General features: G+C 40.8%; 1 protein-coding gene across 3 annotated transcripts in view; it reads right to left on the reverse strand.

The window, feature by feature from the left end:
- LOC118221828 (zinc finger matrin-type protein 4-like) overlaps window positions 1-25,705 on the reverse strand; it is a 58,306-nt gene that overhangs the window by 10,455 nt on the left and 22,146 nt on the right. For all 3 annotated transcript variants that reach the window (XM_035407226.1, XM_035407223.1, XM_035407225.1), the window contains 3 exons: window positions 21,801-21,960; window positions 13,480-13,710; window positions 4,999-5,095 (listed from right to left, as the gene is read on the reverse strand). In XM_035407226.1, coding sequence (XP_035263117.1) covers window positions 4,999-5,095; window positions 13,480-13,710; window positions 21,801-21,960 — 488 coding nt within the window. The remainder of the gene's footprint in view (window positions 1-4,998; window positions 5,096-13,479; window positions 13,711-21,800; window positions 21,961-25,705) is intronic.

Consider the following 25,705-nt stretch of genomic DNA (forward strand, 5'->3'; position numbering starts at 1 on the left):
GCTTTACTGATTGATTGATGTTTGAGGGTGGCACCATTAATGAACAATTCTATCCTATTCATCATTTGGAGCTAGTAATGTAAAAGACACACACACACACACACACACACACACACACACACGCACACACAAACACAGACAAAAGAACCAGTTAAGGTGGAAAGACAGCAAAGGCTTTTACATGAACATGCCATTTATCGGCAAGGTGAACATCTGTAGTTATGTCGCAGCCTTTTCAATACAACAATTTAATAAGTTCACTGACGTACCCCATGGACATGAGGCTAACAGAACCAGTGCTGACATTTCATGAGCGGACATCGCCCAGGCTCAGGTAAGCAGTACATTCTACTGGCACAATAAATGATGGAGTACAATGAATTAATGAGGCAGGCCAGCAATTTCAATTGGGCATTGCAAATGGGGAAAAATACATTAAACACTACATTTAACACCACTGGTATGGGTAGTAAATTATATAAATGAAAATATTTATAAGAGCGATGGGCATGGGTTTGGTCATTACACTTTTAAATGTGGCAGTATGTAATGATTGCGATTATAAATCGTTATAAAAATAAAAATCTGAATCATTTTAATTTTAAAATGTCCACTGTCAGAATTCCAGTACCAAACCTGATAGCGCTCTGATATGCTTTTAAAATGAACAACCACAATTGAATGATCAATCTGAAAAAGACCTATACTAAAAGAATGAAGCATAAGAACAAAATCAAAAAAGAACAAACAAAAATGACAAAAGTCTTCTCGTTGAAATGAGAAATGCATTCAAATCCATTTTACCAGCTTTCTACATCAACTTTCTCTGTATTTCACCTTTAGGTAAACAAGACTCGATTTTCAGTCATTGTTCAGCTTCTTACAGAGCCTATTACAATCAGGCCTGCATTTGAGAAAATTCCCTTAGAAGGTATAGAACCAGCAGGAAAGCACATATAATGTTCCAATCTTGATATAGCAGTTGCCAGGTTGCAGCATGTTCACTAAAATTGCTATTAGAACTTCTCTTCCTCAAAATGAGTCTGTCATTTTTTAAAATAAATTACGTATCACAATAAAATACAATTAAATACAAACGGTAGATGACATCCTATAAAACCTACTTTAATTGAGCTTGTTAAAATGTTAAATTCTCTTTCAATCCATCGTAAAGAGATATTTCCCATTTAAACATTTAACAATGAACATTCCTAGGTTACAACCTGCGAAAAAGTGAGAAAAAAAACCAAAAAAAACCAATCAGCAATCAGCTGTAAAGGCAGACAGCCCATGTCACAAACGGCTCATGGGATTAAGAGGTTCGCTGCCTCATAGTGAGAAGACATTTTGAGTTTATTAAAATAAGACAAGTAAACAATGCCCAAATAAATCAGATTTCAACTGATTTGTGAATAAAAAATATAAACATAACTTCCACCAATTTCATTTCACATTTAAATGAGCTAACCAAGGTGGTGGCATGAGTTCGGTACTCAGTCCTTGTCAAGTGCTTTTTTTTTTTTTTTAATGTTTATGCTTTTTGTAAAAGATGGCTTATCCAGATCAATTTTAAATGTCATTAGACAAATATTCAGTAGACAATGAATTTCACTGATAGCTGCATCCTTTCCAGACTTCTAAAATATACCTTTCTCTTGGCTTATTTAACTACAGTAAAACTACAGGGCGTGTTTTGGCCAATATGCATTTTTACTTCACTTCACAAGTCCATTTCTCTTTCAGTTCTTATCTCCCAATTTAAATATTTCATATTAGAACCACTAGATGAAAACCTTGATTAGGATAATGGCCTTTCCATGTTGAGGACTGCTATCTTTGCCTTTGGTAATGACCAGCCCTGTCTCATTAAATCACAATGTGGTGCCGTTTCCACATTTAATGATAGAATCAAGCATAACTGAGATTCTCCCAACTGTACCAAGGGAATGTGTTGCTGGGCAACTCATTTGAATAGGACAGACACACACACACACACACACACACACGCACGCGCACACGCACACACAAATATATATATATATATAAAACGTAGATTAAGTATGCTGCAAAATCAATCTGCACTCGATTGAGTTCTGTGGGATAAGTGTAAATGTCTGCAGTAAAGTGTTCTTACCTGCTAGCCCTTTTTAAACACCAATGGCTTTTCAAAACAGTCACGCTCTTTTAGCGAATGTGTTAAATGGAAAGTAGACCTCAACAGGGGCACCGCATGGCCTGTCAAAGTGAAGCTCTGACATCCATGAATTGTACCTGACAGCAGAATTTAACCTGACTGTGTGTCTGGCACACTGCACAAAATACAGGCCGCCAGAAAGCCCGTCATTGAATGCATGGGAAAATGAACTTGGGAAAATGGGGGTTTTTCAGCCAGTCAGAGAATGGAAGGCCAGTTCAACAGAAAACGATTTAAAAAGCTTCATTATTAGCATCTGCAGGATGCCCTTTATATGGGTTTACAAACAAATCCAATACCCAGCTGCTAGACCTAAACTTTGTGCCTAAAGACACAATACATACGCGTGTCTAAACAAACCTTCAAGTGGTATTGTGCTGTGTCAACAGCAGACCTGGGGCAAATTATTAGAAATACATTAACCCATTAGACACCAGTACAATTCAATATTCAATATTCATAACACAATTCTGTTTCCATATTATTGCACAATTTTACTAATAGTATCTATCATTAATAGTGATCAGCAGGAGTGTTTTTACCAGAATTCTACCAGAATAGAGAGATAAAGTCATTCAAATAGGTATTAAACCCAACACTGGTGAATTGCCTGCAAATAAAAAAGGTAAAAATATGTGGGTGGCATTATTTCATTAATTCCCACGACTGGTCATGAAACCCTCTCACCTTGATGCGATTCAAATGAATAAAGCGCATGCATGGAACAGTGGTGGGCTGCAACACAGACCCACTACAAAAAAACCTCTTCATAATGAAAAGAACAGCATGAACCACGTCAGTTGGCTTCACCGATCTGCTCAGAGCCGAGCTGCCTGCACTCCCTCCCTCTCTCCTTCGGGCGTACACGGAGGAAACGCTGCGCCTCCCATCTGGCGAGGGCGTCCAGGTGAGACCCGTTAATTCATTTGTCGAAAATGCAATCAAGCCCTCGCCGAAACATTGCCTCACATGATGAGAGCAATCTGCTGACCATTACCTCCCTCTGCAGACATTTTTTCCTTCACCGATCCCCTGAGCACACACACACATACACATACACACGTGCGCACGCACATGCACACACACACACACACACATACACACACGCACATGCACGAACATGCACGCATGCACACACACACACACACACATACTCTCTAAATAAACGTATTAAAAAAATATATGAAGTCAAGAACCTGGTTACATGATGTGGAAATGACTGTACATTGTATGAAATTTCTAGGTGGCTCTACTTAAAATGACTAGTAACTTGGCTGCCTTACAATACTGAGTTAGGTGAACAATGGATCTTTAGTTCTTCATACTTCTTCTGTATGAACTGTATGTTAAAACTAAAATAGCACCTGCTAAATTTAGACCACTGAGCTGAAACATAACTGCTGAAAAGAATGAAAATGGAGACCTATGAAGCTACACGTACACTGAGGTCTTTGAAGACGGACGGAAGAGGACGGAGTGTGGCACAGTGGGTAAGGAACTGCGCTTGTAACCGAAAGGTCGCAGGTTCGATTCCCGGGTAGGACACTGCCGTTGTACCCTTGAGCAAGGTACTTAACCTGCATTGCTTCAGTATATATCCAGCTGTATAAATGGATACAATGTAAAGTGCTATGTAAAAAGTTGTGTAAGTCGCTCTGGATAAGAGCGTCTGCTAAGTGCCTGTAATGTAATGTAATGAAGAGTTTCTCACGTGACAATGACATTTTCAGAATAGCGAGTCACAACAATTTTTATTTGAAGAAGCAAAAACAAATGCAAATGTTTCTTTTTCTACCATTGACAGTTTATTAAATCTAGTTCAGCTTTATCTGTTGGTAATGGCTCATCCTTTAAGTAAGAAGCAATTTTTAAAAGAAATGAGACCATTTGAGCAAATACGGTATGCAAATTGAACACCTTTCATCAAACTGATGCCGAGAACCTACTGAAAACAATTTGGCAGATGAAACATCAAATCATTTTCCTACCAGATTTTTTAATTAAGTTTTTAACACCTTTTAACACCTTATCCAGTGAGGTGTTTATAATTGTAAACAGTTCACACGGGGATTTTTTCACACAGGGATTTTTCCAGCCAACATAAAAACAGCTATTACAGAATCTGTATGTCTAACTAGATTTTATTTGAAACTACTTTTACTTTAAGTAATTTCAGACCCATTTCTAACCTCCCTTTCTTTTCTTGGTTAAGTACATGAAAATACAGTCTTTAGTCAACTCTGATAACAACATTCTTGAGAAGTTCTAATCAGGATTTTCGGTAACCATCATAGTACTGTCAATAGAGACTGCCTTTATTATAGTGGTATAAGACCTTCAGCTCATTCCAGATACTGAACATCTCAATATGTAGACTCTTTTGGATTTGAGCACTGGTTTTGATACAGCATATTTGCATTACACTTTTCGCTGTTGACCGCCTGAAACAAACATGCAGGGATGCTATAGGATGTAGACTTGAGATGAGGACTAATAGATAGAGGAAAATACCTGGACTACCTGGTGACCACTTGACGTGAATGTTCAGTCTCACTGTAGGATGATTTTGCCTGAAACATCTCTCATAGCTCTCTCCGAGCTGGTGTGGTTTCCAAAATAGCTATGCCTGACAGTTGATCTTAGCAGGCTGAAATGTTGTTTGTACCATTACAATTGTTTAGGAGCATTTAACACAGTGCTTAAGAATGCCTCTTTTCTCATCAGTCTACTTCATATCCACGGCATATGTAGAATGTTTCAGCTATGTGCTTTCTACCTTTCTTATTGCGGAAAGGGTCACTCACTTGTTTTGATGCTTGGATCCCTGGAGGTGGGCATGGTACTGCTCAATGGAGTTGAGAATCACATTGCACACGCTACAGGAGTAGCTACTGCGTAGGCCTGTGTGAACACACACAAAACAACACAGCTTAATCAGACAAAACCAAAACATAACTGTCACTCAAAACAGGTAAGGCTGATAGAAAACATCATCAAAATGAAGTCTGAATCTAAAAATCGAACAACAGATCATGATTTTAAAAAGCATGAATGTTCTATTAATGTAATAATGTAGCACAATTATTTTTCTAAATAAAAAGTAAATAATATTTCTTTATTTACAATAATAAATAAATAGTGCATCATTATGTATTTATACAATGATATGCACTATTTACAATAATGTTATTTTGAATATGAGCATAAATCTTTAAGTTATATAATTCTGATATACTGTACTGAATATTACAATCATAAAATCTATCTGGGAGTATAAACCCTTGTAAGCTGTAAAAACCTGAACTTCCCTTTATACATAAAATCACAGTTTAATTTGCACATAGCCTGACTGGAAATATCTGTCCTGCATTAGCATTTCATTAGCTGCAGTTCAGGCATTTTGTTTGTACAGCCTCTGTAAGTTAAGATAATGACAGAAGAAGTTCACTGTCCTCTGCAGGCGCTGTACGAAAACACTTTGTTTCTCGTCTCATCGCTAGTCTGAAATTTGGCATGGGTAGAACTGAAGTTCCATGGTGGCCGCCAACAAGGGCATAATTAACAGGGGACCTCGACGGCGCATCTCCCCCTAACGAGACTGCATCTCCGGGGAAGGGGTGGGGTGAGGAGGGGCCGGTGCGGATGAACGTTTCGAGAGGATCCGCGAAACGGATAGAAGCCGCCTCGCCGCGCTGATGACGGAGGAAACAGATGTGAGCTAATTAAAGGGTTTGCAGGTGGCGCAGAGCCGCGGAACCCTAAAAATAGATCGATGTGAAGCGCGAGGAGGCAGCTGACAATGTTTCAGCTCAGACACCTGCACACGCACACGCACGCACAGGCACACAAAACGTGCATCGGTGTATGACATATGTTTTTGTGCATAACATACAAAAACAGCAGAGCAGAGAAGAGAACATGTGAGGATGAGCACGCTTTTTAAAGTAAAGAAGCAAACAAGAACGGCATTTGGCACAGTAGGTGAACCTTGCAGCTAATTTGGCAGCACAGGCAAAAAATGTAGCCCCTGGTTTGGTTCAGTGGGTCAGTGGAGTGGGAACAGACCACAGCACAGGGAGGTTGATTGGTAGAGTCTGGAGCAGACAGCCACAAGGGAAACAGCAACACTTGGCATTCGTGTCCCGAATCGGGCATCTACGGCCTGACTTCAAGCAATACAAGCATCCTATGGCGTACAAGCATCCATCACCTGACAGTCATTTCACGCTGCTGGACAGAGCGGCAGCCATGTAACTGCACTAAATTCGTTGCTTGAATCATTACAGAAACAAGCAAAGGTTATGTTTCAGGTGGCTAATCACAACCACAACAACCGTCAACCATCCATCGACCGGCTCTACATTCTCAATGATGAAGCTAAAAGTACGCACGACAAAAGCTGTGAGATGATAAATTTGTTTGAGAGCCCCTCCTGTGTCTGTGCCTTTAAACGTCATTACCTTGGTTCACCTGCCAGCGATAGGAGAGCTTTAATTATTAGCGCATTATGTTCTGTAAGTGCATTCATCCAAAAGAGGGATGAGCACAGCTGCGTGGCTGTGCGGCTCCAAAGGGTTTGGCAGCAATCTGTTGCCTCGCCCCTTTCCGGGGGGCTGATGTGAAAATATCACCGTAGCGACTGTTGGTCTCGGTTAACAAGCTGCTTTCGGCTCCAGAGTTCCGGATCCCCTTGACAACCGCAGTGCATCGCTGACAATCCGATTTGCCGCAATACAGTAGTCGGTTTGTATCCCCGTTAACTCAGATTCTATATGCGGATAGGATGCACTGTGATGACTGTGCGCAGTAAATGGATTTTCTTGGGAGGTCAGTTTTTACCCGGACACCAGTGTTAAATCAAGGTGTTTTCCTCTTTGGAAAATGAAGTTTCACCCAGCAGTAAAGCACCCCTGGTGCAAGCAAGGACAAAATTAGATAAGAGAAGGAGCAGGTCACCAGCAGAGCTTGCATCCAGCTCCAAATTAAATCAATGGAATCCTTGGAGGCAGTAGTGAATCAACAATATGTGCAACATCATAATTGTTTCGTCAATGTAAACGGGGAAGCGGTTTATTTATTCCCCAAAATTCAATAGGTCGGGAAAAAACACAGAGAGTACGAGGCAACACTCTGGGGATGAGGTATTCTAGAGACCCCATTAAATTTAATCCACACCAATTTCTCACATTTGGAAGCAATTTTCTAAAATATTTGACGCCAATGTAGAGCAGGCCAAAATTCTGCCTAACCTATGTCAGCACAAACGTATTTTAAAATACTAAAAACTATTTTAGGTACACAGGATCTGATCTATTATTTAGAAGACATTATAGAAGGGGGGGGGGGGGGGGTGGGGGAACACAACCCACAAATTGGTCCTGAACCCTGACGGTGCCAGCACGAACTACCTCTGGCAGTGCCCATGGTGGACAGCAGCCCCAAAAGGTGGTGCCTTATTTTCCATATGGTAATTACGGGAAGGAGAGCAACAGTCATTGCTCAAAGTTCTCAGGTCGTGACCAGCGTCTTTCTGCGGCAGCCATACTTGGGAGCATGCTCATTTGACACAAAGACTGCGTAGCTCAGCTGGTGGACAGAGTGAAAAAGAAGCAGCCAGTGATTCTGAGCAGGCACAGCAAGTGCCCGCTCACCATCTCCTTAACTAACGGAGGTTATTGCAGGGAAAAAACATTCTTTGGAATCACATGAACCGAGAAGAATATAACTGGGAATTCCCAATTACGAGAAACCATTTAGACACAAAGCACTATGACATCTTAGTTAAGATACTATATGTGTCCTATTAATGCACATTCTTTGTGCTTGAATGGACACTTGCTGTTTCATTTGGTGTGAGAGCCAACCCTTGTAGAAGCACACATGGATGGGGGGGAGGGGGTGAGGACAGGGAGGAGAGCAGTTATGAGCAAGTCCAGGGAGACCATGTGAATGATGCACCAAATCTTTCTAAATGACATAAAACACTTGTTGGTAAATACTCTCTCTGTGGGGACCCACATTTTGTTTGTCTTTCTCTCTATCTTCCTCTCTATCTCCCACATGCTCTATTTCTCTCTCCCACCTTACAGAAATAGCATTTACTGAAAATACAGTGCTGTGAAAAAGTATTTGCCCCCTTACTGATTTCCTCTATTATTGCAATATGTCACGCTGAATGGTTTCCAATCTTTAGAGAAAATGTATTATTACACCATGGAGACACAAAACACATTTTTAAAATGATTATTTCATTTATTTAATGAAAAAGTTATCAATCACCCATATCATCAAACCACAGTGAGAGCCATTATCTCTAAATGAAGAGCAATTAGAACAGTGGTGAATCTTCCCAGGAGATGTCAGCCTGCCATAATTTCTCAGAGGGCACAGCAATAACTCATTCAGGAAGTCACAAAAAATCCTAGAAGAACATCCAAAGACCTGCAGACCTTTCCAGCTTCAGCTAAGGTCAGTGTTCATGACTCCACAATAAGAAAGAAAATGGGATTCATGGGATAGTAGCAAGGGGGAAACCACCGGTGATCTGTCTCTGAGCTGAAGATGAAATGTAATTGGTTTATGGAGCAAGACAATGATTGGAAACAAAAAAACAAGTTCATAACTGAATGGCTAAAAAGAAACAAAACTAAAGTTTTGGAGTGGCCTAGTTAAAGTCCTGACTTGAACCCAATATCGACACCGTGATAGGACCTAAAACAAGCAGTTCATGCACAAAAACCTACCAATTTGTCTGAATTAATGAAGTTCTGAAAAGATTAGTGAGCTAAAATTACTCCACAGCAATGTGAAAGACCGATGTATAGGAAGTTTGGTAGCAGTTATTGCTGCTAAAGGTGGTGCAACCAGTTATTAGGTTTAAGGGGGCAATTACTTTTTCACATGGGTGATATGAGTGTTTGAGAACTTTCTTAAGATCTGAAACCATTCAGTGTGACAAATATGCAATGAAAGAGGAAATCAGGAGGTTGAAAATACTTTTTCCACGGCACGGCATATTGAAATAACAGCAATATTGCATCTGTACACAAATTTACCAGTCACAAAATTCACCTACAGCGGAAAAAGATACATTTTTTCTTGATTTTCACTGTAATCCACAATTTTAGATTTGTAATCAAATAACTCACATTTATTCATTTTGGTTTCACTGCGTATAAATTACAGCACTGTTTATACATAGCCCCCCATTTCAAGGGCTTCATAATGGTTGGGGAAAATGGCCGCCTAGATGCTTCTGATTAGTCAGGTGTGGTCAGTTGCTTCCTCAGTGCAGGTATTAGAGTTTCCAGTATCTAGTATTGATTCTATACTTCTGATTGCCTTTGTTATTGCTGTTCGTCAACATGAAGACCTGAGTCGTGCCAATAAAAGACAAGCAACCCATTATGAGACGGAGAAATAAAAAAATAAATAAACAGTCTGAAGTGAAAGCTTCAAAGCTGGCCCCTGAAACAAGCAGGAGCTATAGATAGCTGCATTACCTGTCAGAGCATCACCAGACAGATATTCAGTACCTGCGGATCACAGACTTCAAGCAGTCATTGCATACAAAGATATGCAACAAATTACTAAACAAGAATATCATTTATGTAGCATTAATATGTCCCAAAAATTGCGGTCCCTTGAAATGGGGGACTATGTGCAAAAGTGGTATCATTTATACATGGTGAAACCAAACTGCATAAAACATAATCTTAAATAAAAAGTGGGAATATGCACTTTAACCACGGGTGAATGGTTTGATTGCAAACCTAACATTGCGAAGTACAGAGCCAAAGCAAAAAAAATATGTCTTTGTCCCAAACATTATGGAACTCACTATATTCATTGATTTATTATGGGTGAAAGTATTCTGCAATTATACCTTCAAAACCTTCAAATATTGAATCAGGAGGACTGCCAAAGCCTTTGAGTAAACACCAGGCTGGATTCTTTTCAGCCCAGGTATTTACAGACAATAAACAGTCTAGGTATCTGTTTACAGAAATGTCACATCCTGGCTGCTTATCAGACCCTCTGCAGGCCAGCTCTCCAAAGATGGGTTAACCACAGGCGGGTTATGGATCATAAACCCAGCAGCCAGGCCGTGATATAACTGTCATTCAGTGCTCTTTCCACCCCCCTCAGAATGCCTTTTTTGTGCTCTTTCTTTCCCTATCAGTGCTCAGAAAGCCTTTTCTCTCTGTCCTCCTCTAAGCTCCCAGAATAGCCTGCGCTCTCTTGTTCTCCGTCTCCTCCTTTCAATCTCCTGAATGTATTCTAAACTCCAATTCACATTCAAATTCAAACCGCTCCACTGGCACGACAAGAGGAAATTTATACTGCCAAAGCAGGTAAGGCTAAACCAGAACACTACATAAAAGACCGGGAGTTAATTAAAATGACTCTAAATGTAATATTTAATATTCAGTATCTTTTAGTCTCTTATTTCCTTAGCTCACCCCTTGTCACCTTCCCCTCTGTCTGTCCGCCTCTCCTCCCTCCCTGTATCCGTGATGGCCCTCCCAGTTGCCTCGTTCAGGCTTGCTACGGCTTACGCAGCGCTGAGGCAAACTGATAGTTATCTTATCTGGCTGCGCTAATGATAACAGCGTGGGGCATTGAGATGCTGTCAGATGACCTGCCTTCTTTCTGAGGTCTGTGCTCTCCAGTGGGTGTGAGAGTGCATGCCTGTTTGTAAATGTGAGCATGCGTTTGTGTGTGTGCATACGCCGTGTGTGTGGGCATGTGCGGGCACACTGCATGTGCATGAATGCGTGTGGGTGAGTGTTTGTGCGTGAGTTCAGTGCATTCATCATTTGTGTGCGTGTGTTTGAATGTGAATGTTTGAAAAACGAGTGCCGTGGTGCAGGTGTCACGGTGTGTGTGGTGTTCATGTGGGTGCACGGATGAGGGTTTAGTGTGTGTGGTGTTCATGTGGGTGCGTGGATGAGGGTTTAGTGTGTGCGCGTGTGCAATACAGCGTCTCTCGATGCTATCAGTGACAAAAGTACTTGTGCAATTTCACGCACCCTGGATATTTGCAGGATTGATGCTTGTTCTTCGACATTGTGTTCTTCTAAACTCACACACACCCACATCCACACACAAACACACTCACACTTACACACAGCATTAACTCTGTATCCCGCAGTACCCTGGTTTCCATTCTTCTTGAAGTGATTTAGAGCATACATGTCACAAGTCTTTGTTTTGTCCTTTTAACAATTTATCTCTATATTTCCCTTTTCCCTATATTTTGCTTTTGCGCAATGAAGCAGTGAATGGGTGAAACCCTCCCCGTATGGGTAACCTAATACACAATTTCGCCTTTTCATCATTTTTGTAGAACTTTCTTCAAAGCACTGAGTACATAAGTAACCCATAAATATATCAGCATACACACAGGTAGAGGTTTACAGAAATGTTAGTATTGGCGCTCTCGTTTAAGATGCACTAAAATAAAATTTAAAAAAACAATGTATCTGCAGTGATGTGGATGGCTTGCAAGTTTGTGTTCGAAAGTAATCTGAAGATCCCATTAGTTAGCCCTGCCTGAGCACAGTCATTCCCACAGGTACTTCCTGGTTCACAGGGAGATTACAGAGCCCCAGCTTCCCTGCTCGCAAACAAATCTTCCAAATGACCCTGTTAAATGGACTTCGCTAATATCTTAATGCTGCAGTGTTATAATGCTCCAAAGGAACCATGAAGCACATCACATCTCCAATTGTCTTTCTTCTGAAGGATAGGCAGCATATAAAAGACAAAACTGAGCAACATCTGAAGGAGAAGATGGAGATGTAATCTCTCCCTCTCCCTTTCTGTTGTAACTTTGTGCACCTATGTATTTGATTTATTTTTCTACTGGATTATAATATTATTAATAATAATAATAATAATAGTAATAATAAGAAGAAGAAGAAGAAGAGGAAGAAGACAAAGAAAATTCATACTTCTGTGTTTTAAACCACATGAAAAAAAAAGAAAAAAAGCTCAAAAATTTAAAGAGGAGGACTCTATTTATCACTTCCATCCAGAACCATAACACTTGAACTGGAAACCTGAAAAAGCATATTTCTTACAAGAGGCGACAATATAAGAGGGTCTTTGAACAGAAAATAAACCTGGCAGCGCTTGTCCTTAAAATTTCCTTAGCAATGCTCCAATGCTCACTTTTGTTATAGTGAAAGCTGATATTTCCTTTTTCCTTGTCCTTGTATTGCATTAGTGTAATTAGTATCACCAGCTGGGTCGAACTGGGTCATTTTTTAACCAGTGAGCGGAACACATACTATACTTAACGGTTGCGTGGGTTTACAGCTCTGAAACCGAACTGCTGAAGCTTATTTCCCCACAACCAGAAAAAATAAGCCAAGGCAGTAACAAATCTGGGTCACAATCTGCAAATGCAAGGATGATTTGTAAAATGACCGTGCTTTAAAACGCAAAGCTTTCAGGCTGCATGACTCACGGATGTTTGGTCGTAGTTTAGTCAAATTACCTTTAAAGCCAGTAAAGTGTGCCATGACACCTAACACAAAAGGAGGGGGAGGAGCCATGAAATCCATCGAAACATGGATGTTATGTTATAGCAGATTGCAAGAGTAATGTTTGTTTCTTTTTGCGTGAATGCAGAACTACATGTAGGATTAAAATAAACTACACTGCATATGCTGTATGGATACAGAGCTGGGGGGGGGGGAAGAGTGGTGTTTGTTTCTTCTTGCATGAATGCAGAACTACATATACTACACTGTATATGCAATAAGGATACAGATCCGCAGTCTTGAGGGATGGAGAATCAGCCTGAGGCTACTAAACTGGGCTTGCATATACAAGGCTGCGGGTTCAAATCCCAGGTGGGAGCACTGCTGTGCACCCTAAAGCAAAGTATTTGTTGATTTATAGCCTCATTTATGACTATTGCCTACGTTAACATCAATCTAAAATTTTGAATGATATGTAAAATAATGTAATCGCAGTAAATCGCAGTGGATGATTGCAGTTGCAAAGCAAAATAGGGCTCAGTTGCTCTGTTGGTGCGGTTATTTGTATTACATGTGATCTCGCCTGCAGTTTATAGTATCTCTAAGACCTGGAGGACTCGCAATACATTACCGTGCAACGGGAAATTATGGGAGATTTGAGAATGCATGGCTTTTATTCTATGGTGGCTATGAGAATGCATGGCTTTTATTCTATGGTGGCTCTATGCATATAGAAACTGAAAACACGAGCTATTGTGTTTCTGTTTGAATTTGACCTCCCTTTCCCCCATTGACCTGTGGTCTCGGTGGCGTCCAGGCTGCCCGCCAGCTGCTCCAGGAGCCGCGCGCGCGCCGCGTTCCTCTTGTGCTTCTTCCCCTCGTAGTGCTGCTGTGCCATCAGGGGATTGTTGAACCAGGCGCCGCACAGACAGCAGAACTTCCCCGCCTCCCCGTTGTTGGCCGGCAGCCACGACGGGGGGAGCAGCGGGGGCGGGTCCACCGACGGGGGCATGCTGGGGGCGGAGTCTGCGCAGCACACAAGGGAATAATACTGGATTAACTTTACGACGGAATGCACAGATTAATTAAATCTCACACATTAAGGACATAATGAAGCCCATTCCTGGCAACATGGAACTACTAACAATAAAATATTTCATGAAGCTTGAGTAAGGAGAAACAGCACAAAATTCATATAAAAGTATTCAGTGAAAACGGCTGGATCAAAACACTGCGAGAAGTGATTACATTAATAGAATAGAGTTGAAACACATTAATAGACTAATCTCTGGGGAGCTCATGTATTGCATCACAGTGAGGGTCAGGAGAAGGCCAATGAGGCTCTAGTGATTCTGGTACATTCTATTCAATTGAAGGGTAAGCTTAGCCTTATGACCTCAACTCTGACACGGCCATTGCCTTGACAACCAGCCTCCCACGCAATTCTCATACAAGTTGTCTCACAAGGCACAAATCATGATGTGTTCATTAAGGTAAAAATAATGCTACAGGTATTTGATTTGTCCGCAAAGAGAGAAAGGCCTATCTGCCTATGCCCATCCTTTAAAATCCCTGGCTGACCTAAGGTGATCACTGCAGGCAATAACATTACTAGAGAACCCGTCTGCTGCAGCTGACTCTATTTGGACTGATTCTGTGGGGGCAAATGCATTATTCCCATTGTTTTAGTGTGTGTTCTTCCTCTGGGTCATTCATTTTCCCCTGGATTTGTGGGAATACTTGATATTATTATGCACAGCAAAGTCAGCAATATCAAAGAAAATAATGTTCAAAAAGATTCGAATTTAAGAGATTTGAATTTTGCAATTATGAAATTAATTTATTAAAAATTTTAAACTGTGAATTCAATATATTCTCTTAGAATTTTAGTTTCAATCTCACAAATTTAACTGCACAAAATTCAATTTTTCCTATGCCTCAAATGCATTCCGTTTTTAAAAATTAAATTTTAGAAATTTTGTTTCAAAACAAGTACAGAACATCCAGGTTACTCAGGGAAAGGGGTAGGACGTGGATGCAATCGATTCTACTTGTAGCCAATCATCATCAAGCTCTGTGAAAAGGGCCAATGAAGATTCCCATTGATAACCTGGCCGAAGCCCACATACAGCAACCCTATAACTTATTTCCTTCCATACAGCAAATGCACATGCATTCCATGGGCCAGTTTGCAAAAATGCAAGGAAACCATGTGCCGAGACATCATGCTGAAGAAAGCTCATTAGAAATAACTTATGCAATCCATAAACCCTACCCAGTACTAGACTGACTACAAATCCAAGTTTGTAGCCTTTGCTTCTACAATGCTATCATATTCATCACGACCACATAAAATGACCACACTCCATGCAAAAGCTTCTATATGATTGTGAGAGACTGCCGCCTCTCGTGTATCCCACGGGTAATGGTGTCGAATAACTACCAAACTATTGTAACCTTTTGCGCGAAAGAGTGAAATTTGCTGATGAGAGCTGGCTCCCATGGTGGACTTTCTGTGAGGCTGTCAGAACGACAATGAATGATTCACTTCCACGGTTTCATGAATCCATAATGATCCACTTCCATGATTCGTATACTGATTTTTGTCCCCTTTTACTTTCCTCCAGCCATAGCACAGAGAAGACCAGTACAGCCAGTCATCTCCCAGAGGACATTTCATATGCCACCCTTCCCTGCCGAGTCCAGGACCCAGTTCTTACACATGGCTTTGCATGTCACCAAATGTTAATGAACCGGACACACAACCATAAGGTTGTGGGTTTATACCCAGGGAAGCACATTTCTTTTGCCCTCCTGAGACAATCTGAGATAGGGAGTGAGCTGTACAGAGAGAATGACAAATCTGGAGTTTGACGATTGAAAGATTGCGATTCATTGTCACGCTTTGGTTATGTTGTTATATTCTGTCGTGCCAATAATCTTTCTTATTTAAGTCTTTTTGGACTAAGTTGAAAGAGAGAAAGAAGATGGATATGGAGACAGCAAGGGAGTATAAGAGAATTTTGCTTCATTTAAATAGATCTGAATAGTTGAAAAGAGCAGACTGAAAATGAGAAGCCAGAAAAAGGAACGATTAAACAACAAAAAACAACCCTGCATTTTGAATATAGCAAAAGATCAAAGACCTGTCTGATGTCAGCACAAGATTTTATCTACATCAGCACCGTAGTCTGCCTCATTGATTACTCAATTACATTTAAATTGCACCAGGTTGTTATCCAACTTAATGAAAGGTGCAGTTTCTGACAGTGCCCTCCAAATTAAAACCATGTCGTTTAATTCTTGCCAAGCTTAGTAAACCTAGCCAGTTTTGCTTCGCCAAAAAAGTGTTGGCATGCAGAAGCATTTTTTTTAATTTTTTTTTTTTATTCTTACACAGTACTTTGCTTCAAATGTGAGCCAGGTAAGTTCTACATTTCATGTAGCCATGCAGTTGTTCATTACTTCAAGCAGCACACAGATTTAGCCATGAAGCTAAACTATGTCATGTGTGTCCTTCTGTCCGACAGCCCCCTTGCATGTGGGGATTACGCCTGCCAGAGACACTTTCAGAAAGAATTATTCAGGGAGGGGTAATCCACAGGGGCCCCTGACACATTTAGTTACAGCACAGTACAGAGTATTTAGAAAACCATCCATGCCAGCTGGAGCTCGATGCCATAATTCCAATATGCATAAACAAGGCATACACTTGCCTCAAATATGCATAAAGTTTTGAGGCAAGCATATGTATTTTCGTGCTTGTTTTGACAGTTCCCTAATAAAAGCGTCTGAGTGCCTTCCATTGTAATTAAGGTAAATACAATCTACTCCTCTGGAACCTGGTGTGGATAGATCATTATGGATGCTCTTACACTCAATTTCCCCCAAAATCTTGACTGCAACTCTGTACTATGAAGGTCTAATCCACTTCCATAGCTCAGTGTAAAAGCTGGCACCATTCAAACCACGCACCAACCCAGCAATCAGGAAATGTTTCAAGATCCCAGCTTAACTGCGTGATAGTTAAACAACATCACCCAAACAGCTTTAGTTTATTGTTCTGAACTAGTTCCCCCAGTCACAGAAAAAAAACACCAAGTGACAAAGCATTGGTGATTCTGATACTGATTCTGAGTAGAAAAAAATCTCTCTGAGGTAAGCTGACAGGGAGAACTGTAAAACACATGTGGGACCATGCAGGCAAAAGAGCTGGTGGTGCAATCCCAGTGACCCCTACAGTTTTGAGGAAGGCACAGGAGAAGCAAAGCCCCAGAACAGAGTATGAGGACCACGGACATTTCTGTGTTTGGGGTTAGAAAGCTGCGAGCATGCAGGAGACAGTCGGTGCAGTGAAACTTCACAACAAGGGTCCTCAGTAGACCGCTGAGGTGGGAGTCAGCCCATTTTCTGAGAAAAAGCACTTCTGGTAACTACAGTCACTGGTGCATCCAATGGGACCCATAGACCCGTGTTAAAAGAGAATTCTTATTCTTCCCCATGCCCACTAAATTAGTAATCACATACCCATCCCATATCCAAAAACTTCCAGTCCTTTGCAAGTCTGATGGGATGACTGGGCTGGGTCTGACCCAGATATGAAGCACACATTGTTTTAATAGAAGGAAACACTATTTAGTCAGTGGTTTTTGAAATGGTTCTTGCAGAACTGTTCTGCTTAATGTTCAATCAGCCTTAAAGTGATTCAAGACTCAAGGCATTTACTTAGGAACACGACCATAAACAACAAATTTGTACAATAAATTTAATTTGGAAAATGTGTATGTTGATACATTGATGATTTTCAAAGCACTTTGGAAAAGAACAAACATGAAGCTGCACAGTACAGTATGTTGAGTCTGCTTGGTCTAATAGAAAATACTAATGTATTTTAAGAGAAACATTTAAGTGGCATGGGTGATAATTTATTAAAGGGATATGAGGCTATTCCACAAAAATGACGAAATTATTTTTGATTGGATTGTTATCTACAACCTATGGTGCAAAAAAGACTCAGAATAGCACCATCAACCCCACAACTAACTACAAAATTAAATGTATTATTTTCTGATTATCATTAGTTACATATTACCTGCACCATTATATCTAATATTCAACTAGCTGAAATTCAAAACTTCACTTTGTTATTTTTTGATGGCCCTGACGACGCACCAAACGAGATTATCATGACATTTACTCTGTAAGATTAAACATACACATACATATTAAATGCGTTGAAGATCATTAGTGTGTCCAAATATTCAGTTATTGTCGTGTGCATTAAAAATTCACAATGCCATGTAATAAAGAAATCTGAGGCATCACAGCGGTGTAAATATCAGATAATTACAGTGCGAGCAGGTAGAATAAATGTCACAGACAGCTAAAGCCAGACTATAATCATTTTGTCATAGCAAATGTCAGCTGGCAAACATACAAATGGCTATAAAATTAGCGTAATTGCCACTGTCACATGAATGTTAATGCGAGGCCTTGGAGAACTTGAGCTGAGAGATCAAAGCAGGTGAGACACAGGTGTGTAATTACCAATAATGTTGAGGGTGAGGGGTAGCAGCAGCGAACCTGCTGGGGTTCTGGCTTGGGTTAGCATACCTTCCATGGATCTGGGGCTATCAGAATAGGCTTTTTTCAGCTTGAGTAAAGGTCTGTTTGCTATAGTACACATGTATTCATCGAAAAATATTGTTTTAAATTGCAAATATAGATTTTCGCCCGACGAAAAAAGGCAGTGCATTGATTTCAACAAGCACCACCACAAAAAAATGTCCACTATTTCCCCGATGATAAATTACTTCATAAAGCTGGAGCTGACAGCATTTTCCCATGTGTCGTGTCCTCCCTTCTAAGCATCCAGTCACGAAGGAGGGAGCGAGAGAGAGAGAGAGACAGAGAGAGAGAGAGAGAGAGAGAGAGAGAGAGAGAGAGAGAGAGAAAGAGAGAGAGAGAGAGAGAGAGAGAGAGAAAGAGAAAAACAATGCAAGAGGGGGTGTTTGTGGTGGTTGACAGTGCTCACAGTGTGCTGGCTCTTCCCTGTTATGTCCAGTACTGCCCACACAGCTTTGCACAGCATTGGTCAATGTAGCGATTAATGAGCTGGACACACAATTATAAGGTTGCAGGTTTAAATGCGGGGTAGGACACTGCCGTGAGCAAAGATCTCAATCTGAACCGCTTCAGTGCATATCTATTTGTTTGGGCAGACAATATCTGACTGACAATGTAAAGTCAAACTAGGTATAGTCCAGCTCAGCAGAAAATAGTTCCATGAATAAGTTAAATGTTAATAAAGTTAATCTATAAATAAAACACAAAAAAGTAAATGTACAAATAAAACACAATGAGCCCTTGTTCACTGTGAATTCAAACACCTCTGCATATAATATAACAACGCAGCACCATATTTGTTTAAATGTTGATCGTCATGAAAACTATGAATAGAAAATGGATTGAATTAAAGAATAGAACTGATCATTTTAAGGATGAAGATAAGGATGAATCAAACAGAGATTAACTTTACTCTCTGGTTTTACAGACAAAACCTGAAGTAAGAAATCTTGGAGACATTTTCAGTTTGGACATAAGTTGCAAACGAACATGGGCACAATGACCAAGTAATGACTCAACCTCTGTCCAATAGTATTAACCTGTTTCTAACCCCATGCAAAACCATGGATAGCCTTGCTTTCTCTGTAGCTGCCCCTCGAGTCTGTAACTCCCCACAGCCACATCAGAGAAGCCAAACCCCACCTTTTTTGTTGTGCTATTAGGCTGCCATATCGCCCCACCCAAATACGCTGTCTGTCTTGACTTCTCTGCTAGTAGCCAACCGACTACCTTCTGCCTTTTTCAAAGCTTGTTTTTAGCCCTAGCCTAATGTCCAGTGCTCCGAGATCCCTAAGTAAGACACTCTGCAAATCGAATGTATTATTCAGACTGCTTTCTTTCATTTAAGAGATATACCCAACAACCCTTTTAAAGACAGTAAAATACAGAAAGGGTAAAATGTGCTTTTATATCGAGCCTTGTGGCCTACTGGAATGCTCTTTGATTGGTCCGCCAAAAAAAAAAAAAAAAAAACTTTAAGGAACTACAAATTATTCAGAACACTACAGCTAGAATTTTAACCAAAACCAAGAAGATGGCAATTCAATGCAACATCTGCATTGTCGCCCTGAACCTTTTAGAATTGTACCTTTTAAAAGGCTCTTTCAATGGTTTATGAATCTGTAAATGGTTTTGTGTTGGCTTAAATTTCTTATTATGTCCCAACTCGACTCCATAACTTGCCATGGTGTATACAGTACAGACATATAAAACCACTAGATTTCTGAGAATGCACCAAGTCAGTCCATCAGTGTAGCTGTATATTATACCACCTCCAGCCATGGTCCATGGTCATAACATTTGGGCAATCAATGGGCTGGAATCAATCTCTGACTCTCTGTCCAATAGCATTGAGACTTTTATGATTTCCCTCTTGGCCACAGTGTTGTCAGAGCTGTCAAAGAAAACTGCTGACTCGCTCCTCTGTCTATAAAAATAGTTATATTGGCTAGAAAGATGCCATGCTCCAATTTTATATTTTCATTCTTAAATTATTCAAGAATTTCAGAACAGTGTCAAAAAGAAGAGAGAAAACAAATAACATAAGCAAAGTAGACATTTACAGAAATAAATTTTAGTTGGACACAATAGGAGAAATAGAGCATTTGCTGACTATGCTATTCTTGTCTCTGTTTATTTTATGTCTGACCATCCATCCTGACTATAAGTTTCCTTCAAAAAAGGGTCACAACGTTGATATTTTTCTGTACTAAAATATTAAACTACTACACTGCCATTTCTGATTAATCATACAAAGTACCCTGCTATATCACCCTAGTACAATAACAGGACATGTTAAAATGACTTCAGGCTGAAATGGTGAATATTGACACTCTCATAACCTCCTCTAAAATTCCTGCCAAAAAACCAACACCCCCTCCCTCCATGTCTCCCATCCATTATTCAGGTCAATAGTAAAATAGCGTTGCCCAGTAAGTACCTGTCATGATCTGCAACCTTTCCCATGGTAATGAGGGTCCTCACTGGGCACAATACTGAATCATTGGGAGTTTGATTGTGTGTGTGCATGCATGTGTGTGTGTGTACGTGTGCGTGTACAAAATTTCATGTGTATAGGTTTTTTACTGCATGTTTGTGTGTAAGCTTGTGTGTGTGTGTGTGAATGTGTGTCAGTGTGCATGTGAAGGGTTGTGCTAACATGTCTGTACAATTGCATGTGCACAGATGCAGGTTTGTGATAGTGTGCGCATTTATGTAGGTGTGTGTGTGTGTGCATTTCTGTAGGTTTGTAGTTTTGTGTGTACGTGTACGTGTGGGTTGGAGGGTAGGGAGATGGGTTCAAAGGAGAGCACTGCAGCATCTTCATTGTTACCGAAGCTTTCAAATTCAAATTCAAGCCCATGTTGCCTGAATTCCCACTGCTCCAATTTACATCACAAAGGGAAAACACATTTATCAAGACACTCACTCTATGACATCTTATGGTATCAGGTGCACCTAATTTACTAAAATGTTGTTTATAGCTACTGCACTTCTAAAAATTAAGCTCTATACCAGTATGATTTTTTTATATAAAAAACTATGTTCCACATTTCTAAAGGGCACCTTCACTCCAAAATGAGCCCTTGAAGTAAATTGTCTGTCCTCCATGTTGTAAAATGTCAAAACGTACGACATAATAGTCTTATGCATATCCATCACCCATCCAAGGAAAAATCGAGTGTTGTATTTTGTGTCGCCGTGGCCACCACGCCCATTCTAAACTGGCAGTAATTGTCAGAAAGCAGTGCCCATTTCTAGTGTGCACATCATAGGAGGGGAATCCAACAGCGGGCTGGGGCCAGCCCCCCCATTCACAGGAAAACTGCAGCAAAACGATGCTGTAATAGACCAGCCAGACCTAGCTTTTGTGCTACCCTTCATTACGTGTGTGCATCTGGGTGTGCATGTGCATGTGTGTGCGTGCACGTGCACATGTGCGTGTATGTGCTTGTGTCTGTGTTTGTTGTGTCTGCAGCTCAGGGTGGCACCTGTTGGAGGGGGCATGCTCGGTGGCTCCCCCAGGACCAGCCGAACCCTCTTGGCATGCGTTTTGCCCTGGTAGTGGGACTGTGCCACGATGGCGGAGGTGAAGAACATGTTGCACAGGGTACAGCACTTGTTTCGGTCCACTTCGGTCTCATCGCTGTCCTGGAGAGGGGTTGGGACAGTGTTGGGGGGCAAGGAGGGGAAGGGGGATAAAGGGCAAACAGAAAGGATTTTATGAAATGTCCATTGTGATCACAGCTGGGTTATTCAGTAAAAGTCATTATCTTTTGGAACAAAAAGTGCAAATGTGAAATTGGGAGAAAATACAGAAAAACAGAACTTTTCCTGGCTCTTGAGAAAAAGACAAAGATTTGAAAATTATATTTGCACAGAGGTATAGCCTAGGGACTGAAATAACTCAAGTGAGCCAGAGTATTAATGAAAAGTCTTTTCTTCCGTTCATGTGGCAAGTTGCCATTAGGTAAAACCAAAAACTGGTTCCTTTTAACAAAGAGCATCGGCTGACAACAAATCAGCTCAGCAGTCTTCCAGGTAATGAGGAAAAAAGTCAAACTGTACTTAACACCTAAATTACTAGGATGGTTTCTAGCTTTAAAATTATACCATTGCACAAATGATAATGAGAACCCAATAACGGTAACATATATTAATACAAATTTTTTTCCCAGTTTTTAAAATGTCATGTGTATTCATTTTCAATGAAGAATCATTCGTACTGAATGTATTTTTAAAAAGGTTGAATATGAATACCAAATAAAAACAGGAATGCATACCCTAAATGCAGACCGAATTGTTACCATTCCCAGCAGTTGTGGGTGATGGTAATGTGGGACCGGCTCAGTCCACCAGGAGGCAGTATACAACCTCCACGAACTCATACACAAGCTAAGCGCCCCACCATCTGTTATAACACATTACGCACTGAAAGCAAAATCTAATTCTTCATTCCTTCAGTGCTTCTGCTGATATCTCAACGTAATGCAATTAAGAAAAATGTCCAAATCAAAGTGGCACAAACACACACACACACACACACACACTGTAAGCATGCACACACACACACACTCACACAAGAAGGAAAGATAAATAATATTACTGGTCCATTATATAGATTTGGCCTTTGCGAGGCAGTTGGACTCATTTCCGGCCCTGAAGCTGAGGGCCTGGTACTTTTTGAACAAGCATTGCCAGCAAGTACCATTTCCTGGATCCAACTTGTTCCTGGCCATTATTCATCCAGTGTTCCACTGCCAATAACCGGCTTTAATTCTGAATCAAGCAGCAATGTTTGGACACAAATCTCTTGCTGCCTTTAGGGAAAGTACTGTAACTGGCATACAAAATGCATAAATAAACACAAACAGGAGGAATGTGCGATGTATAAAACAGTGAAAAGAGAGAAAAGGTATGGAAAGGAAGAGGAGCTCTTGCTCAGTACTGGGGGAGAGGGGTCATTTTCTCAGAAGAACAGCCAGAATTTTTGTTTAAAACATCAGAAACCATAGGATCTCCCCACTGCACCAGGAGAAGCCTACAGAGAAAACCTGACTTCCTCCACGGTGAAATAGAGTCAGAATCTCAGGGGCGGACCACTGTGGTATAATCATTTTTCTTTAACTCATGTGATTTTATTTTTTTTTTCCAGGAAGTTCTCTGAGCATCGCTAAACGTCATCAGGATGAGCTCCCTACAAACTTTTTTCCAGTTCAGACCGAGCAGGTCATGCTAGGACTTGGCATTAAGCAAATCAGACAGGGAGTAATCTAGCAACCCGTCCCCAAGTACACCGCTGGCCTACTTCCCGAGGCAAGTGGAGTGGCAGCCACGTGGAACCACCGTGGAGCAAGAGGTAAAATTCAAAAGCAGGTGAGGGTAATGCACATGCAAGTGTGCTGCACACAGAGAAGACTGGATGTATACTGTACACACAGGAGACTGGATGTATACTGTTCACACAGGAGACTGGGTGTAAACTGTACACACAGAGAACGTGTGTATACTGTACACACATGAGACTGGATGTATACTGTACACACAGGAGACTGGGTGTAAACTGTACACACAGAGAACGTGTGTATACTGTACACACATGAGACTGGATGTATACTGTACACACAGGAGACTGGGTGTAAACTGTACACACAAGAGACTGGATGTACACTGTACACACATGAGACTGGATGTATACTGTACAAACAGGAGACTGGGTGTATACTGTACTCACAGGAGAATATGTGTATACTGTACACACATGAGACTGGATGTATAACTTACTGCTGTCATATTGGACCATGTAAAAGTGTTCATGCGCCCAGGTCAACAAAGGGAAAGTTGACAAAGACAAAAATATGAGTTTGGAATACACTACTCCATCCATACCAAACATGGAATTGCTATATGGATAAGAAACCCAGCTAGAACATGAAAAGTATTAAACTATCAACAACAACAGGCAAATGGTTTCTGAACTTGGCAGTACTATCATGGATATTGTTTATTTCTTAATGCCATTTTATGGGCTTATTTAAAGAACATATATTGTCATAACTATCTCTTTCACTGCTGTGCGTCCATTTCACAACAACCCAGCAGAGTACAAACTGAGAAAATACTGTTTGAAGAATAGCACTATCTTTAATAAATAATAAACAATGAAAAGCCTGGAATATTTTACTGGAAGCTCTTTCACTGTCTACGAATTATGCTTCTGCTACATAAAGCGCAGACCACACGTTTGAACCCTATATTGAGTGTTGTGTGCAACATGATGCATCTCATTACAGTCACTGGACTAGGATGTTCTGGCACTGTTTGACCAACTAGAGTGAAAGGGATGGGTTAATGTTATTACTGTTTTACATATGCATTCAGTTTAAATATGATGAATTTTCCAAAGAGAAAAAAAATCTATATAACAAAGAAGTCTAAAATCCACAGGAGTAATTAGCGATTGTATAAGGTGCTGGTTCAGTGAAATAACAGAAAGTAAATAGCACTTAAAGAATGCATAATGATGAATACAACAATGTACCCATCATTTATCTTCTTTTGTTTCAGCCTATTAGGCATGCTGTACACATCATTGAGTGGTTGAGGCTGTGAGTTGCAGGATGAGGCAGGTTGGGTCACTGGAGCTGATCTCAGGTCAGAATGGAGGTGTCCCCTCTCTTATTGAGATCCATCCCAGGCTGATCTGGGAACACCGGGAAAAGGAATGAGAGGAAGACAAGTCCTCATTTGACTTGGGCCTTGGATGAGGGGATGGGGGTTTGGGGGGGGGCATGGTTTAAGGACCTAGTGGTGCAGTGCAAGGTTACCAGAGCTGAAAGCTGTGAGCTGTGGGTTTTGGGGAGGCTTAGCAGTGTGAGTGTGCAGGTCACTATACTGAGATCGTTGTTTCCCCAGGAAGCTGCCGTGTGCCCCGCCTTCACCGGTAACTCCTCCCCCAAGAGGAGGTTTTTTTTTCTTCTTTTTTTTTTTAGACTGCTCTTTTTAGACTGTAGTCCTGAGTGGGACTGTGATAGATGAGACCATTCATTATGGAGGATAGGGGAGGGTGGGGGGTCCCTCTCATGTTGTGTAACTGTCTGTTTCCAGCAGCTGCTGACCCAAATCCTCCAGGCTGGGCAGCAAAAGGACCAAGATGAGAGTTCTGTTTGGGGGTTAGCCTGTACACCAGGCATGCAGGGCAGTGGCATGCAACAAATCTCTAATTCCCCTCCAGCCAACTACTGTTTGTGTGTGTGTGTGTGTGTGTGTGTGTGTGTGTGTGTGTGCATGAGTGTGTGTGTGTTTGTGTGTTCATGTCTGTGTGTATCACAGTGACACAATTTATTGTTAATAGAGATCATATTAAGCTGTAACCTCAAAAGAAATAATGGTTTTA

This window comes from Anguilla anguilla, chromosome 2, assembly GCF_013347855.1.
Source record: "Anguilla anguilla isolate fAngAng1 chromosome 2, fAngAng1.pri, whole genome shotgun sequence".
Taxonomy (NCBI): Eukaryota; Metazoa; Chordata; class Actinopteri; order Anguilliformes; family Anguillidae; genus Anguilla; species Anguilla anguilla.